This window comes from Lotus japonicus, chromosome 1 (assembly GCF_012489685.1).
Source record: "Lotus japonicus ecotype B-129 chromosome 1, LjGifu_v1.2".
In the NCBI taxonomy this organism is placed as follows: Eukaryota; Viridiplantae; Streptophyta; class Magnoliopsida; order Fabales; family Fabaceae; genus Lotus; species Lotus japonicus.
Window position 1 is genome coordinate 6,997,168 of NC_080041.1, and position 14,419 is coordinate 7,011,586.

The 14,419-nt window shown below is 35.9% G+C and overlaps 1 protein-coding gene across 1 annotated transcript; it reads left to right on the top strand.

Moving 5' to 3' along the window:
• The first annotated feature begins 4,834 nt into the window (after positions 1–4,834).
• LOC130733309 (protein LATERAL ROOT PRIMORDIUM 1-like) lies at positions 4,835–7,510 on the top strand. Its single transcript, XM_057585442.1, has 2 exons — positions 4,835–6,507; positions 6,877–7,510. Exons 1-2 carry the CDS (start codon positions 5,820–5,822, stop codon positions 7,233–7,235), a joined length of 1,047 nt encoding a protein of 348 aa, XP_057441425.1. The 5' UTR covers positions 4,835–5,819; the 3' UTR covers positions 7,236–7,510.
• The last annotated feature ends 6,909 nt before the right edge of the window (positions 7,511–14,419 follow it).

A 14,419-nucleotide genomic window follows, 5' to 3' on the forward strand; every position in this document is an offset into this window, starting at 1 on the left:
AAAATACTAAATTAATAACAAATAGAAATTATAAGTAATTACACGTGGCAAGTTCCCCAAAAATAGGGATTGGTGGGTTTACATACTAAAATAGCTTTAAAATAAAAAATATTTAAAAAATAATAATGTAAAAAATGTAAACTTAAAAATAAAATAAAAATAATCAATTTGATGAGTCAACTTGTCTTGTCATCAACCTGCTTCTTAATGAGTTTAGACAAGACAAGTTAAAACGTAAGTTGGTGTTGGAAACCAAACTCGCTTCAACCCCCTGTTTTGGCGGGTTGACTCCATGAGGCCGACCCATTTTTTCATTCTTAGTGGTAGTTGTTAATCTTGTCGCTTAATTATGAGATCGAAAGTTTAATCTATATAAATAAAATACATTTTGTGGTCACTCGTTTACTATTTCATATGAGCACTTAAGAACAATAGGAATAGTGACTTTTGTCATACCATTTAAATGAATGGTTTCATATGAAAAAACTTATCTTCACACTTATAATCCTAATTCACTTAAGTGGCATAGGAAGAAAAGAAAGAAAAATGAATAATATGACACATGATGTGATAAAAAGATAAAACAAAAACAAAAAAATAAAATTAGTTGAAATGAGATACGAGAGAAAATGAAATATATGCATGTACCAAAACTTCTTTCATACTGGCTTCCATAATTGATGAAGTACCAAAGCTCAAGAAGATCTTGAAAGTTTTTTTTTTTGAAAGGAACATGATTCGATTAAATCAAACTGGCATAGAAGCCAAACAATCATCCAACAACAGAGGGATTTAACCCGACGGACCTTCCTCAACCCAAACCTCATTGGTAAAGGTAGAGACATTTCGCGCCATATAGTCAGCCGCATTATTGCCATCCCGGCGAACAAAATAAATATCAACAAAGTCGAAAAAATTACAAAAGCGAAAGCAATTCTAAATAACAGTAATAAATAAGAGCCCCCCGAAGCCTTCTTCCAGGCTTGGAACAAAGGAAGACAATCTGTCTTAAATAGAACTCGCCGAGAACCCAACTGAGTAGCTAACGCCATAGCCCACCGCAATGAAAGAGCCTCTCCAATAGTTGGCGGTAGCACCATGGTTGGAAACATAGAAGCGGACGCCATAATTTCCCCATTGTTGTTCCTCGCCACCATCCCAAAGCCTGCATGTTTATCTCGACCCACAACTGCATCTATATTGATTTTCACTAATCCCCTTGCTGGTCGAATCCATTTTGTCGTAATAGCACTAGGCACCGACCTGTTCCTCTCCTCTACCGGTGGGACGCGTAACGACGCCACACGCGACAACACCTCCCTCCAATCAACCTGCCGCTCATCAAAGACTACCCAGTTCCTGGCCTCCCACATCGCATACATCAACCTCTGAACCTCCGCCACACCCTCGTCGTCCAAATCACGAACCAGCAGCTGCAAGAACACACTGAGACACTGTTGCAGATCCACCCTCACACCCAGCCGCGAACCAAACCAGCTTGCCTTCATGACCTCACACCTCATCAGCAAATGATCCGCTGACACATCCTCCAACCCGCAAATTGGACAGCTCGGGTCAACATCTATCGCGCGCTGGCGAAGCTTCTGCCGCACAGGTACCACACCATAAAAGAGCCTCCGCGATAGCTCCTTGCATCGTGGAAGAGATGGAGCAGCCCATAATTTTTTCCACCTTCCCTCATCCATAGAATCAGACGTAAATGGGAAGCTACACCTTGATCATCAAACTGTTGCAAAAATACATACCCAGTTTTGGCACTATACACACCATCGTTTGTACCCATCCAAAACAAACTATCCTCCATTGGTGTAAGAGCGAGGGGAGTAACTAGTATTCTCTTAACAATTACCGGACAAAAAGTCCACTCAATCAAAGGCATGTTCCATGCTCCTGAAGGAAGCAGCAGATCGACCACCATCTTGAGCCCAAGTTCCTCCACCACATCTTGACGGAAGTTGATCGGTGCTCCGTTACGGAGCCATTTATCGTCCCAAATACGTACCTTAGTGCAATTCCCCACACGCCAGCACCCAACTTGTTCAAACATCCACTTACTTTTCAAAATGCTAGACCAGGCGTAGCTTGGTCTATATCCTCGCTTAGCCCCAACAATGGAACCCCCTGAAAAATACACAACCTTGAAAACTCTAGCAAGCAAGGTTTCAGTTTGCCACCAAATTAAAATGCTTAAAATTCTTGAAGCCGAGACCTCCATTAAGTTTTGGCCGGCAAAGTTTATTCCAACTCATCCAATGTAAACCCCAACGCGAGGCACCCCCCCCCCCCCCGCGCAAAAGAAGCGAGCTATCATGCTCTCTATCTCATCACAAAGGCTATCAGGCAAAATGAAGCAGGACATCACATACGAAGAATTATTACTGTGAAAAATGGATAGCCTGTTTGAATTTATCAAAATCATCAAAATTACACTTACATAGGTAAACATTATTAACACCCACTAGGGAGCCATTTATCGTCCCAAATACGTACCTTAGTGCCATTCCCCACACGCCAGCACCCACCTTGTTCAAACATCCACTTACTCTTCAAAATGCTAGACCAGGCGTAGCTCGGTCTATATCCTCGCTTAGCCCCAACAATGGAACCCCCTGAAAAATACACCGCCTTGAAAACTCTAGCAAGCAAGGTTTCAGTTTGCCACCAAATTAAAATGCTTAAAATTCTTGAAGCCGAGACCTCCATTAAGTTTGGGCCGGGAAAGTTTATTCCAACTTATCCAATGTAAACCCCAACGCGAGGCACCCCCCCCTCGAAAGAAGCGAGCTATCATGCTCTCTATCTCATCACAAAGGCCATCAGGCAAAATGAAGCAGGACATCACTTACGAAGAATTATTACTGTGAAAAATGGATAGCCTGTTGAATTTATCAAAATCGTCAAAATTACACTTACACATGTAAACATTATTAACACCCTCTAGATCACGCGTAGCTCGGTCTATATCCTCGCTTAGTCCCAATAATATACCCCCTGAAAAATACACAGCCTTAAAAACTCTAGCAAGCAAGGCTTCAGTTTGCCACCAAATTAAAATGCTTAAAATTCTTGAAGCCGAGACCTCATTAAATTTGGGATGGCAAAGTTTATTCCAACTCATTCAAAGGATAGCCTGTTTGAATTTATCAAAATCATCAAAATTACACTTACACATGTAAACATTATTAACACCCTCTAATGAAAATAATCAAAAGCTTACATGCAGTAATAATATATACACACCTCATTTTTAAAACATTTCATTTCCACCTCTTTTTGTTTCTATCTCTCTCCTCTTACCATCTATCACATCTCATACTTTCTCTCTCTTATTTTTCATTTTCTTCCTATCTCTCTCATCATTCCACCTTTTCCACCTAAAAAAAAGGTGTGTAAATCACATTATTGGCTTACATGTGAGCACACGTAAATGATAAATTGCACCAATCTGACACAAACAAAAATCATATAAGGCCTTTAATTCAACTTTGAGATATATACTTATATGAAAAATCAAAATGATATCTGACAAAGACAATCTAAAGAAAAAGAATTCATAGATCTATGCTGAACTGGAAGGACTATCTTAGGAAAAAAGGAAAAAGATATGGATGACACCTTAGATCATAGACCACAGTATATAGCTGAGTGCTAGCTAGTCCTCAACAACATCATTATTATTAAATAATTATATATTATTTTTCTTCCGGAAAATAACAACAAAAAAGTCGCATGAATCCCACGAAAGCGTCACTATCACGCGCTGTTCCGTGTGAGGCTGCGAACTCAACGATGTGGGACTTCTAGGGTGACAATTGCGCGACGCGCGGAGAGTGTTGCACACGCGCTGAGCCCACAAGTAATGAGTGGCCTCATGTGAGCTTAAAGAGAGGGTCCATAAAATTACAAAAACTAGAGAGCAAAAGTCTTTATGCCCTAGTGACCAAAAAAAAAAGTCTTTATGCCCTTCTTCACTCCACTACTCTCTATCTTTTTTTTTTTGACATTTTCACTACTCTTCTTCTATTCTATTTATATTTTGAAAAATGGTAGTTACACTTTTTTTTTTGAAATGAAAAATGGTAGTTACACTTAAGTACACTTTATAATATTCTAATTTTAATTGATTGATTTATTAAATATTGAAAATATGTTGAATTTTTGAAAAATAAACCAACCACAAGAAGTATGTGTTAATGTGTCTTTTTTGTTTCTCAAAGTATTCTACAATTGAAATTGAAAGCTATAAATCTAATTATCTCAAAGTTCAGAAATTACATTAAAGAGGTAAGATTTTCATAATAAATAATTATCCATCCACAACACCTAAAAATCAAATCTTAGACCTGATGATTAATGAGTTCAATTATCTACCAGTATTATGTTAGACAATTTGTGTTAAAATGGTTTAGAGAAAAGTGTCTTGCTGATAATTATTACTCCCTCCATTCCTAATTTTTTGTTGTTTAAGGTTATGCACATTGTTTAAGAGTGCAATCATTGATATATTTGTTGACATAAACACCCCTATTTAATGTTGAGTTAGAGTGAAGATAGAGAATAATAATTATTGGTTAAAAAAGTTGTTATGATTTTGATTGGTGAAAATAAGTGGTGGTATGTGAGAGAAATAATATTAAATGAGGGTATACATAGAATAAATTGAGAAAAAATGCATTGAATTTGTAAAACAACAAAAGTTTTAAAATTTAGGACAAAAGTTAAAACAACAAAAGATCAGGAACAGAGGGAAGAGTGCTAGAAAGCACTATTAGGTTAGGGAAGACCCATAAACAACTTTCTAGGAATCCATAGAGAGAAACAAAGAAAGAAAAGAAGGAAAGGAAAGGGAAGGACTTGAGTGGGAAAAGCTCAGAGAAAGAATAAGCTAATAGAAGGAAGAGAAGAAGATGATGATGAAGTGAAAGAGAGAGAGAAAGTAAAGAAAGAAAGAAAAAGGAACATAGAAACACACACAGTGAGTGAGTTAGTGAGAAAAAGTCGTTATTGCATTTTCTCATTCATTCACTGCTCTCACTCTGCACACTCCAGAAAACTGAGTCCCCTCTCTCTCACTCACAAACCAAAACTTTTTCTTCCTCTGGTAAAAAGCCAAAGTGACAGTAATACTAGTAGCAGCCAGCAGCAGAGAAACATCAGAACAAGAAGCAGAGAAACATCAGAACAAGAAGCAGAGAAAACAAACTTGTTCCTCTTCTTCACACACACACACACCCCACTTGCTACCAACACAAGATCACAATCAAACCACATCTAAAACTTTCCATCTTTTTCTTTATTTCTTCCAAAAAATTAAATTAAATTGTTCTTTCTCTGATACACTTGCAGCAGCAGAGTGAGAGAGAGAGAGTAAGACCCCACAATCACACAAATAACACCCACATTAGATACTCTCACAGACACCATATATAGTTACACATAACTAATTTTCCTTCCAACTTCTCAGAAGATCTATATATAAATCTTCCACCTCCTTTATTCATCACCATCATAACAAAAAATCAAAGACATAATTTGTTATTTATTTATTTTTATTTTTGAGATATTATCAAACACTTTCAGTTGTGGCTACTACAAGGAGGTTGCAGCCTTCAGATTCTGGCGCTTTTGCAGACTGGGCAGCAGCAACCGCTTCCTCCGCCGCCGCCGCCCGAGCTGACGACCTCTCGCTCGGTTTCAATGCAGTCCCTGCCGCCGCCACCACCGGACCCTCCGCCGGAATCTGGCCCGGCACTTCCAGGTCACCATCTCTCAACTACGCCGGCGTTGCGCCGCCGGAGATGGGCATGTTCGTGGTGGCGCCTGCTTCCTCTTTCCACCACCACCACCATCTTCAACAACATCATCACCACATCCACGACAACAACAACAGCAACAACCCCATCATCTCCGATCCTCATTCTCTCAACCCTGCTACCGCGCTTGGTGTCGGTGTTATCCCTCTTCTCACCGCCATCGACAACGACAACGCAACCACCAACATGCTGAGTAGAAGAAACCAAGGAATTCAGTTCTGGCAGGAGCAACAAACCCATCACCATCATCAAGGGCACTACATGAAGAATAAGCAAGGTAATTTGCTCGAACACAATGTTAGTTCCGGGAATTTGGTTCATCTTGGTGGTGGTGGTGATGCCACCACCACCGGCGGGACCACCACGTGCCAGGACTGTGGGAACCAGGCGAAGAAGGATTGTACTAACAGACGGTGCAGGACTTGTTGTAAGAGTCGAGGTTTTGATTGCCCTACTCATGTGAAGAGCACTTGGGTCCCTGCTGCAAGGAGGAGGGAACGGCAGCTCATGACGGCGCCGGGGGCGGCGGCAGCGGTTGCAGGGTCTAGTGGTTCCACTTCCGGTACCAAGAAACCTAGGCTTGTTGGTTCGCAGACTAATACTACTGCTTCTCACACTTCTACTTCTAACACCACTCCTCCTAGGAGCTTTGAAACTAGCTCTAGCCACCAAGGTGAGTGCTTTTTAAAATCACTTCTGTCTAAGTCCATGTTTGGATACCCGGGTAGAAGAAAATCACTGTGAACCAAAATCATGGTGGACTGTAGTAACTATGAGTTTTACATTTGCCCACCGTATGATTTTGGCTTTGGAGTGGTTTTCTGTGTTTTCAAACATGGGCTAAGTAAATATTTCTTGGATATTGTGTGAATTTAGAAGCCAAACATGCACTTGATTTGTGGTTTTTCTTTAATATGAGACTTCTCCCAATGACAAACATGCGATTAATGAAAATATATGTATAAACTCATGCAAAATTTTGTATGGATGGTTTTTTTGTTGTTTTTTGATTTGTGTTTGAAGGGTGGAATTTTGTGTGCAGATGCGAGTTTCAAAGAGACAATGCCTGGTCAAGTGCGTGCACCGGCGGTGTTCAAGTGTGTTCGGGTGACGGCGGTGGAGGATGGGAAGGATGAGTATGCATATCAGGCTGTGGTGAAGATTGGTGGCCATGTGTTCAAAGGGTTTCTCTATGATCAAGGGCTTGAGAATAGGGATGTGTATTCGAATTTTTCTGAGCTGCATTTGGGTGGTGGGAGTGGCGGTGTTGGTGGTACTGTTGGTGGTGGAGGGAGAAATGGGGCCTCATCTTCTTCACCAATGATGGATCCTTCAGATGTTTATGCAGCTTCAGGTGGGGGACTACTAGGAGGTTCCTCCTATGGTAATCCAATAAATTGAAATTGAGTGTTTGGTTTTCCAAACAAAAAAAGCAAATATATTGCTACGCTAACTTCAACGATGATCAGTGTTGAGTTCAACAGAAATCAAACATACTCTGAATTTTCTTTCTGAGTACAAGATGTTAATAGATGGGGCTTCGAGAGGCTGACGTTGTAGTCCTTTGCTGATATTGAAAGAGGTGGGAGGATTAATTTTTCTACTAGGCTTTGTATCTTTATTGCATGTCACTCTTTTTCCTGCATTTTCCAACTTGATTTTAGTTCTATTCTTTATTCTCGCCTGATTAGTATGCCTTTGTCATTTCATGAGATGATCATTGACTGACAAAGAGTCCCTCATTTTCTAACAATTAGGGATATAGTTTATGTACCAAATTAACTTAAAATGGAAAGCAAAGTTGGATAAATGTTGTGTTTTACTAGTCTCACCATTGCTTTGAATATTAATTATCATAAGTGATTGTATCAAATTCTCTACTTTGCTTTGAAGTTTTTTGTTTTTTATAGTGTTTTACTCCCCTTCTGTTTCTATTGTTTTAGATTTAAAATTTGTCAAAGGTGAAATCTGCAGTGTAAAGTATATGATAATGATGTATTTTTAAATATTAATATTTTATGATGGTTGTTATTGCTGGACAATGAGTTCATAATGCTAAATATATATTTTCCTCGAGATATACTTGGTATGTTGGTATGCTTCCTTTTTTCTGAGTAGACATGATGCACAATTTCAATGTTCCATATTATGATATATATTATTGTCACCTCTTGTGTGTATGTATGTATTTATATATCCCATAGACCAATAGCTAGGTTTTAATTGTATAGACTTAAGCATGGGAAGTAGTTGTAACGTCACCATCATTATATGTCTGTCTTTTTCATCCTAGTTTACTGGTCATCTCTCTGATGCGTAAGCGGCCTGCAAAGTTTCTGCATTCATCAAGACGTGATGTACTGTAATTTCCTTTTGTTCTTGTTTGGAATTCACACAATAGCCATTACTGATCTTTAAATTTCATCTAACCTATGAGGCTGGTCTCCAATATTATTTCTAGTCAAAATCAATATGTTAAGTGTGTTAGTATATCAGATTTTGTGTTAGGATATCAGATAACAGCAATGTGAACAGATTAACATCTCAATCTATGAGAAGACTCTGTTTGTTTTTGGTCTTGAAGTGCGTGTGAACGTCAATTCAATAACTTGTTTGGATCATTTTATTTTTTCCCATAATCAATTATTGCACTCAAGTGCTATTTGTAGAAGTTTCTCTAAATAATTGATTTTGACTTTAGAATCAATTGTAGAAATTTTTTCAAACATGCTTGTGTTGCTTCATTTAGACACCATTATGTGCAATTTAGCATGTTTTGATATACATCGGAAAATTATGGCGAGGCAAAATCACGATGGGCAGAAGCAATTTTCTTAGCTTTTGTGATTGTCTACCATAATTTTAGTTTCATTGTGGTTTTCTACCGTGTATCAATTCTTAAGCTTTATGATGATTATTACACATTGTTTTCTTTTACTAATGAGGACCCATTTAAGATTTTAGAACCCCATTCTTTTTGTTAAGAAAAGAATAGCTATATTATTTGTTATAATATATTATAATTTGTGTGTTGATTTCCTAGATGTTTTTTTTTTTGTCTATGTTTATATCCCTGATTTCGGGTGAAGCTGCAGTTCATGTCTCTTATTTATATTGGCTAGATTCCTAGTTGCAATGTCTGGCCATTGATAAACAAATAAATGATTGTCTCTATTCATTGCATATTTGCATTACCTTTTTCTGCACATGCTGCCCCCTTTTATTTGTCTAAACGTATATATTTTTATATATAGATGGATTATGTCATGTGGATTGCAATACAATTTTTTTAATTAGATTTTAAAATATTGCCTTGCTTGTCTTGTGTTTGTTTTACTATTCTATTCATCTAATGCCTATAGGATTAATTGCATGTGGTATGAATAGTTAATTAAGATTTGATATTGAGAATGCAATCACATTTGTGTCATCATTCTTACATACACTTGCATTTTTGATATTTGTTGTCTCAATGTTGAGCTGTCCAACACTGCCTATCATGTCATTGAAAAAGTAATCATTGAGTTTGCCTTTTCATTGGTGGAGTATCAATAACTGTCTCCAGTGAAGTTCACACAAGGGTTGTTTTGGAAAGTAAAATTATTCATAGTTTCATACACATTCGCATATTGCAGAAATTTTGTAGACACTCACACTAAGAAAAAATAATATATAAAAAGAAGTAATTATTGTGATTTATGACGAATGCGATACAAATAGTGATAGAGAGAAAAAATGGAGTGTCTGCAATGTTTGAGTGTCTCTATGGTGTCTCCATGTTTGAGTGTCTAATTATCATTACGGTTTTGGAAAATTGAACAATTTGATTGTGCCCTTGAATATGCATTATTTGTTATTTGTCATGCTCTTATCTGTGGGACAATGTGCTTATTTGGTGCTTGGCATTTGTTTTGCAACATGATATGAAAGTAAATGGAAAATTGTGATCATTTCAGCTCCTTCATTTGTTTTCTTGTCCAATGTGAATGATTGGATCATATGCTTGGGGTAGCAGTTGTATCTTTTTGTGCTTGGCATTTTTCTCCCTTTATATGTGGGTGTTTTTGTTGTTGGTGTTATTAATTAGAACCTGATGCAATAATACAACTTCACATGGTTGGTGCAATCATGGAGGGTACATTCAGGTACATACATGTCTTCCCTTGTGGGTGCACCACCCTTGAATTGCTCACATTTTAAAGTACACTTGGATTTTGTGCAATCTGCTTTAGTGATGTTGTGGAAGAAAGTTTGTTATGCTTCTTTTGCTATGCTTTTGATGTCCTCAATTATCATCTCATCTCCATTTGTCATGTTCTGAAAAAAATGGTTTTCTTTTGTTTGAAATATAGTATAAATCACATCTTTCTTGTGTTTTTGCTTGCTTAATTTCTAATACATGGTTATATGTACTCTTGTGTTCTTGGATGTGGATGTTTGTGCTAGTTGTGTTGAATTGATTGTGCTTTACTAGGTTAATACATGTTTGGAAATCGTCTACAATTTATTTTGAAGGCGCATTTAATCATGAAGAAAAAACTTCAGTGAGTAGTTTGAGTTTCAGAATTGATTTTGATGAAATACAAGCTGATTTAACAAGTTATTGATCTTCTTGACACAGTCCTTGTAATATAGCACACCTTAATTTTGTTGCTTGTCTTTAATTTGCATTGTGATTTCTCTATGCTGGTACGATATTAGTTTCATTAACTTCCATGGCTCCAGAGTTCCTAATTTTGCTTGTGGATGTTGCTGAATGAATTGTTATTTTACTAACCTTTTATTTCTGTCATGTTTAATGTGCTCAGAATGTTCTAATTTTTAGTTACAATTGAATGTTTGATTGTGTCCTAAGAAAAGTGAATTCTCTTATATGGAATCTGCATACTCGCAGGTTTCAATTTATCTATATATCAATTGAATTGAATTGAATTATGTGATTTGCATACTTGTGGAAATTTCTGCTCTACTTTGTTTGTTACTCTCAATTGATTTCTACATTGTCACACATTGCACTTGTAACTCTATTATCATAGAATTTTCCTGGGCTTTTATACTGGTTATAAATTTATAGGGCTTCTTTGCAAATTTATTTTAACTCAATGTTTGTTAGGTAAAAATTATCTTTCCACATCTGTGTAGGAACTGTAAGAATTTTTGTCATGATGTGAAGAAATCCAGTACAACTATCATCAGTAAATATTCTAGCAGCTGTATATTCCAGAGAATATATCTTTATAATCATAGTCAGTTGTATTTATCATTCTCGATAGGGGTGTACACAGGTTGGTTTGGTTTGATTGTAGATGAAAAATGTAACTGATGCAATTAAACTTGGTCGATTTGGTTTAGGAAAAAAATTCCAAATTTGAACCAAACCAATATGATGAAGAACGAATTGGTTTGATTTCTCCGGTCTACATTCACTAACATGACAAGGAAGAAAATGCAATAAGCTTGAGAAAAATTAAAATTTTCAACCAGTTTTTGGCACATGATGGTTCGTTCGGGTCTAAAGTCTAAGTTTCAAGCCCATAATCCGAACCAATCAACCTCGGGTTTGCATTGGTTTGGTTCAGGTTGGATTTGAAGAGTGAAAAACTTTGAACCAATTGGTTTAGTTCGTCGGGTCAATTTAATCCTCTAGACACCCCTAATTCTCAATAATGATTTTCCTACTATCCCTTACGGAAAATTTTGATTGAATAATTTTCACTAACCCTTGGTGTTTGTCAAGTACCTACTGAAGGCTTATATTTAGTTTTTTATGTATCAAATAGTCTATAATTATTATGTCTAATTCTAAAAAAAATTATGAATGAACACACATGCTAGAATATTTGGAGCTGCTTTTATACAAGTCTCATTGATGTATTTTACTGTCCAACTAACTGTTGACTTTCTGTCGTATGGGTATATGGTTAATTAATTGTTGAACATGATGCAACATTCTTGGCATAATAGGTTTGCAGCTAGTTAAAAATGTTCGTATCCCTTTAATTCTTCTGACATTTTCTTTGGAAATAGTTAGGCTCAAATGTTCCTATTTGAGTATTTGGTTCCAGCTATATAGCATTAAGTATGATGTGTATCAGTAACTAAACGTTAGCACCTAAGTTGACTTTTTAATAAATACTAGTGTTTTTTACCCGCGCGTTGCACGGGGAATACATCTATTTTATTTGATAGGTCAATTAATACCTTGATCATTAAAAATATAATAAACAACGGATGAAATAGAAGAGTGTAAAATGATGAGCAAAGTGGATAAACAGTCTTAAATTAAAACCCTTGTTGCATAGATTGAACTTCGTACAATTGAATAACTAATAAAAAAATTGGTTAACCAAATTTCAAATTATGCAAAACATATTAGGAGATGTGGTTTAATGATGGCTAATAAACAATAGTTGATTTAATCTACAATGAAAAAAAGAGAAAAGATTCTTTATGTACGTGATTATGCGGGTTCATTTTTTACACAATAAAATAAACTAAGTTTGACCCATATCAACATGAAGTCGTTTTACATTCTTCATGAGTCTAAAGACAATAACACAAATTATAGATATGAAGAATCACCAATAAAGCATTCAGAACACATTTTAATCTTAGAAAAAAAAGAATGTACCGCGAAATTTGTTATTGTATTTGATAAATTAATTAATACTTAATGAAGGTACTTTCTTGTTAAAATATATTTCTTCCCGTAGGAGAATTTAACTCCTATAATAATTTGTACAAAAAAATTAAAGTGGACTATATTATTATGTAGTAAAAAATTAACATCAAACTATATTATATTATGTTTTTCTTGTAACAAAAAATATTTTCCGATGAAATCTTATTAACATTTATTTTTATGTAGAAGTATTTTCATGTAAAATATTCTTCCTATATATAAAAGCTTTTAGGCTCTTTCTAATACATTTAGATCCAGCTTCTCCTTACTCTCAGGATGCCTAAAAGTCTTTTCTCAAGTCTATCTGGTGGGTAATATCGATGAAGATGATGACACCCACCATACCTTGCTTGCTTCAAGGTCGATCTCTTGTATCCTCCTCCTGCCGAAGACTTTAAGAGTAAACCTTGTCATTCCAACTTTCATCGATCGAGTTTTAGTTGTTTTTTCTGTTGATCTAGGTGAGAAAGCTTACTAAGGCAACCTCTGCTTTTGTCTATCTCCCAATATAAGAAGCATGTTGCTTTGCTCTTATAGTAGTACTAATGGACGTACTTTAGAACAAATTTCTAGCGAAGGTCTTGACAGTTTGGAACTAAAAGGTTTGGTTCATTAATAATATCTAGTAGTTTCATCATGCTATTCTGCTTTTGAGCTTGTTGTACTTACCAGAGGATTTCTGCTATAAAAAATTCAGAATAGTAAAGCAGTCGTAGTATGCTCCCTTTACTTGCTCTAGTCCTCAAGTGATAGCTAAGTGCATACTGTTTACATCTGAATTATATATAAAAGACTCTTAAAAACAACTACTTAATTCTCCATTACAAAGAATATACATTACATCAGAACATAATTATTATTTGTCAGTGACATAAGTGTCGAAAATAATAGTATTAATAATGGAAATTTCGAATGGTGTGGATAAGGATTAAAAGTCCAATCTCATAAGAAAGAAAAATCTCCATTTACATCAAAATCTCTCTCAGATTTCTCTACCTCACTATCACCACCGCTTTTCTTATAAATTATCCACAAACACACTCACAAATTCCACACAGTACCTAACATCATATGCAAATTTTGTTTTCACTGCAATCAGAGTCTGTTCTTTGGCATAAAAAAGCACTTCATAAAGTAAGAAGGTATCACATTTTGAATTTAAATCATCAAAATATTTATTTCTAATTAAAAAATCAAATGAAACTTGCTTCCAAATCAGCAGCAATCCTAGGTGCTATTCCTGATTGTTGTCCAACTTTAACATGAATTAATATGAACTCATGCTAATTCAAATTAAACTTGCTTCCAAATCAGCAGCTTCCAGCCGTATTTGCATTCTAAGTAATAGAAAATCAAGAACTCATGAAGTGAGATTGATAGACATGTTAGAGTAGGATAGACTAAAGACCACCAAACATAATAGCAATATGTGCAACATCAATCTAGCTATGATAGTGCAAAGATAGCAATCAAATTTGCAGACAGATATGAAAGACAAAGAATGAATTGAAGCCACTTTTTGGCTATGGCCTTCCAGTGGTTTCCATAACCAATCAGATCTATTTGTAAGGGGAAACTAATCACATGCTACTAAAGAAGATGAATGGAAGAAAATCCCCCTAGAAATTTTAGACCCATTATATTTGTTGAACGGCTAAAACAACTATTTGCTTTATGTAGCACTGTTGTTGAAAGTACAATAACCAAATCAAAAACATATGCTGATACTAAATCATAATGTGATAATTACACACTCATGCAAGCAAGACTTCCAATCACACTAAAGTTTGATTAATTGAACCATAGTAGAACAATGATTAATTATAAAATCTAATATTGCCTTCGAAAAGTGACTTTTAATATATGTAATAATGATAGATAGAAGTAGAATTGATGAACTAAG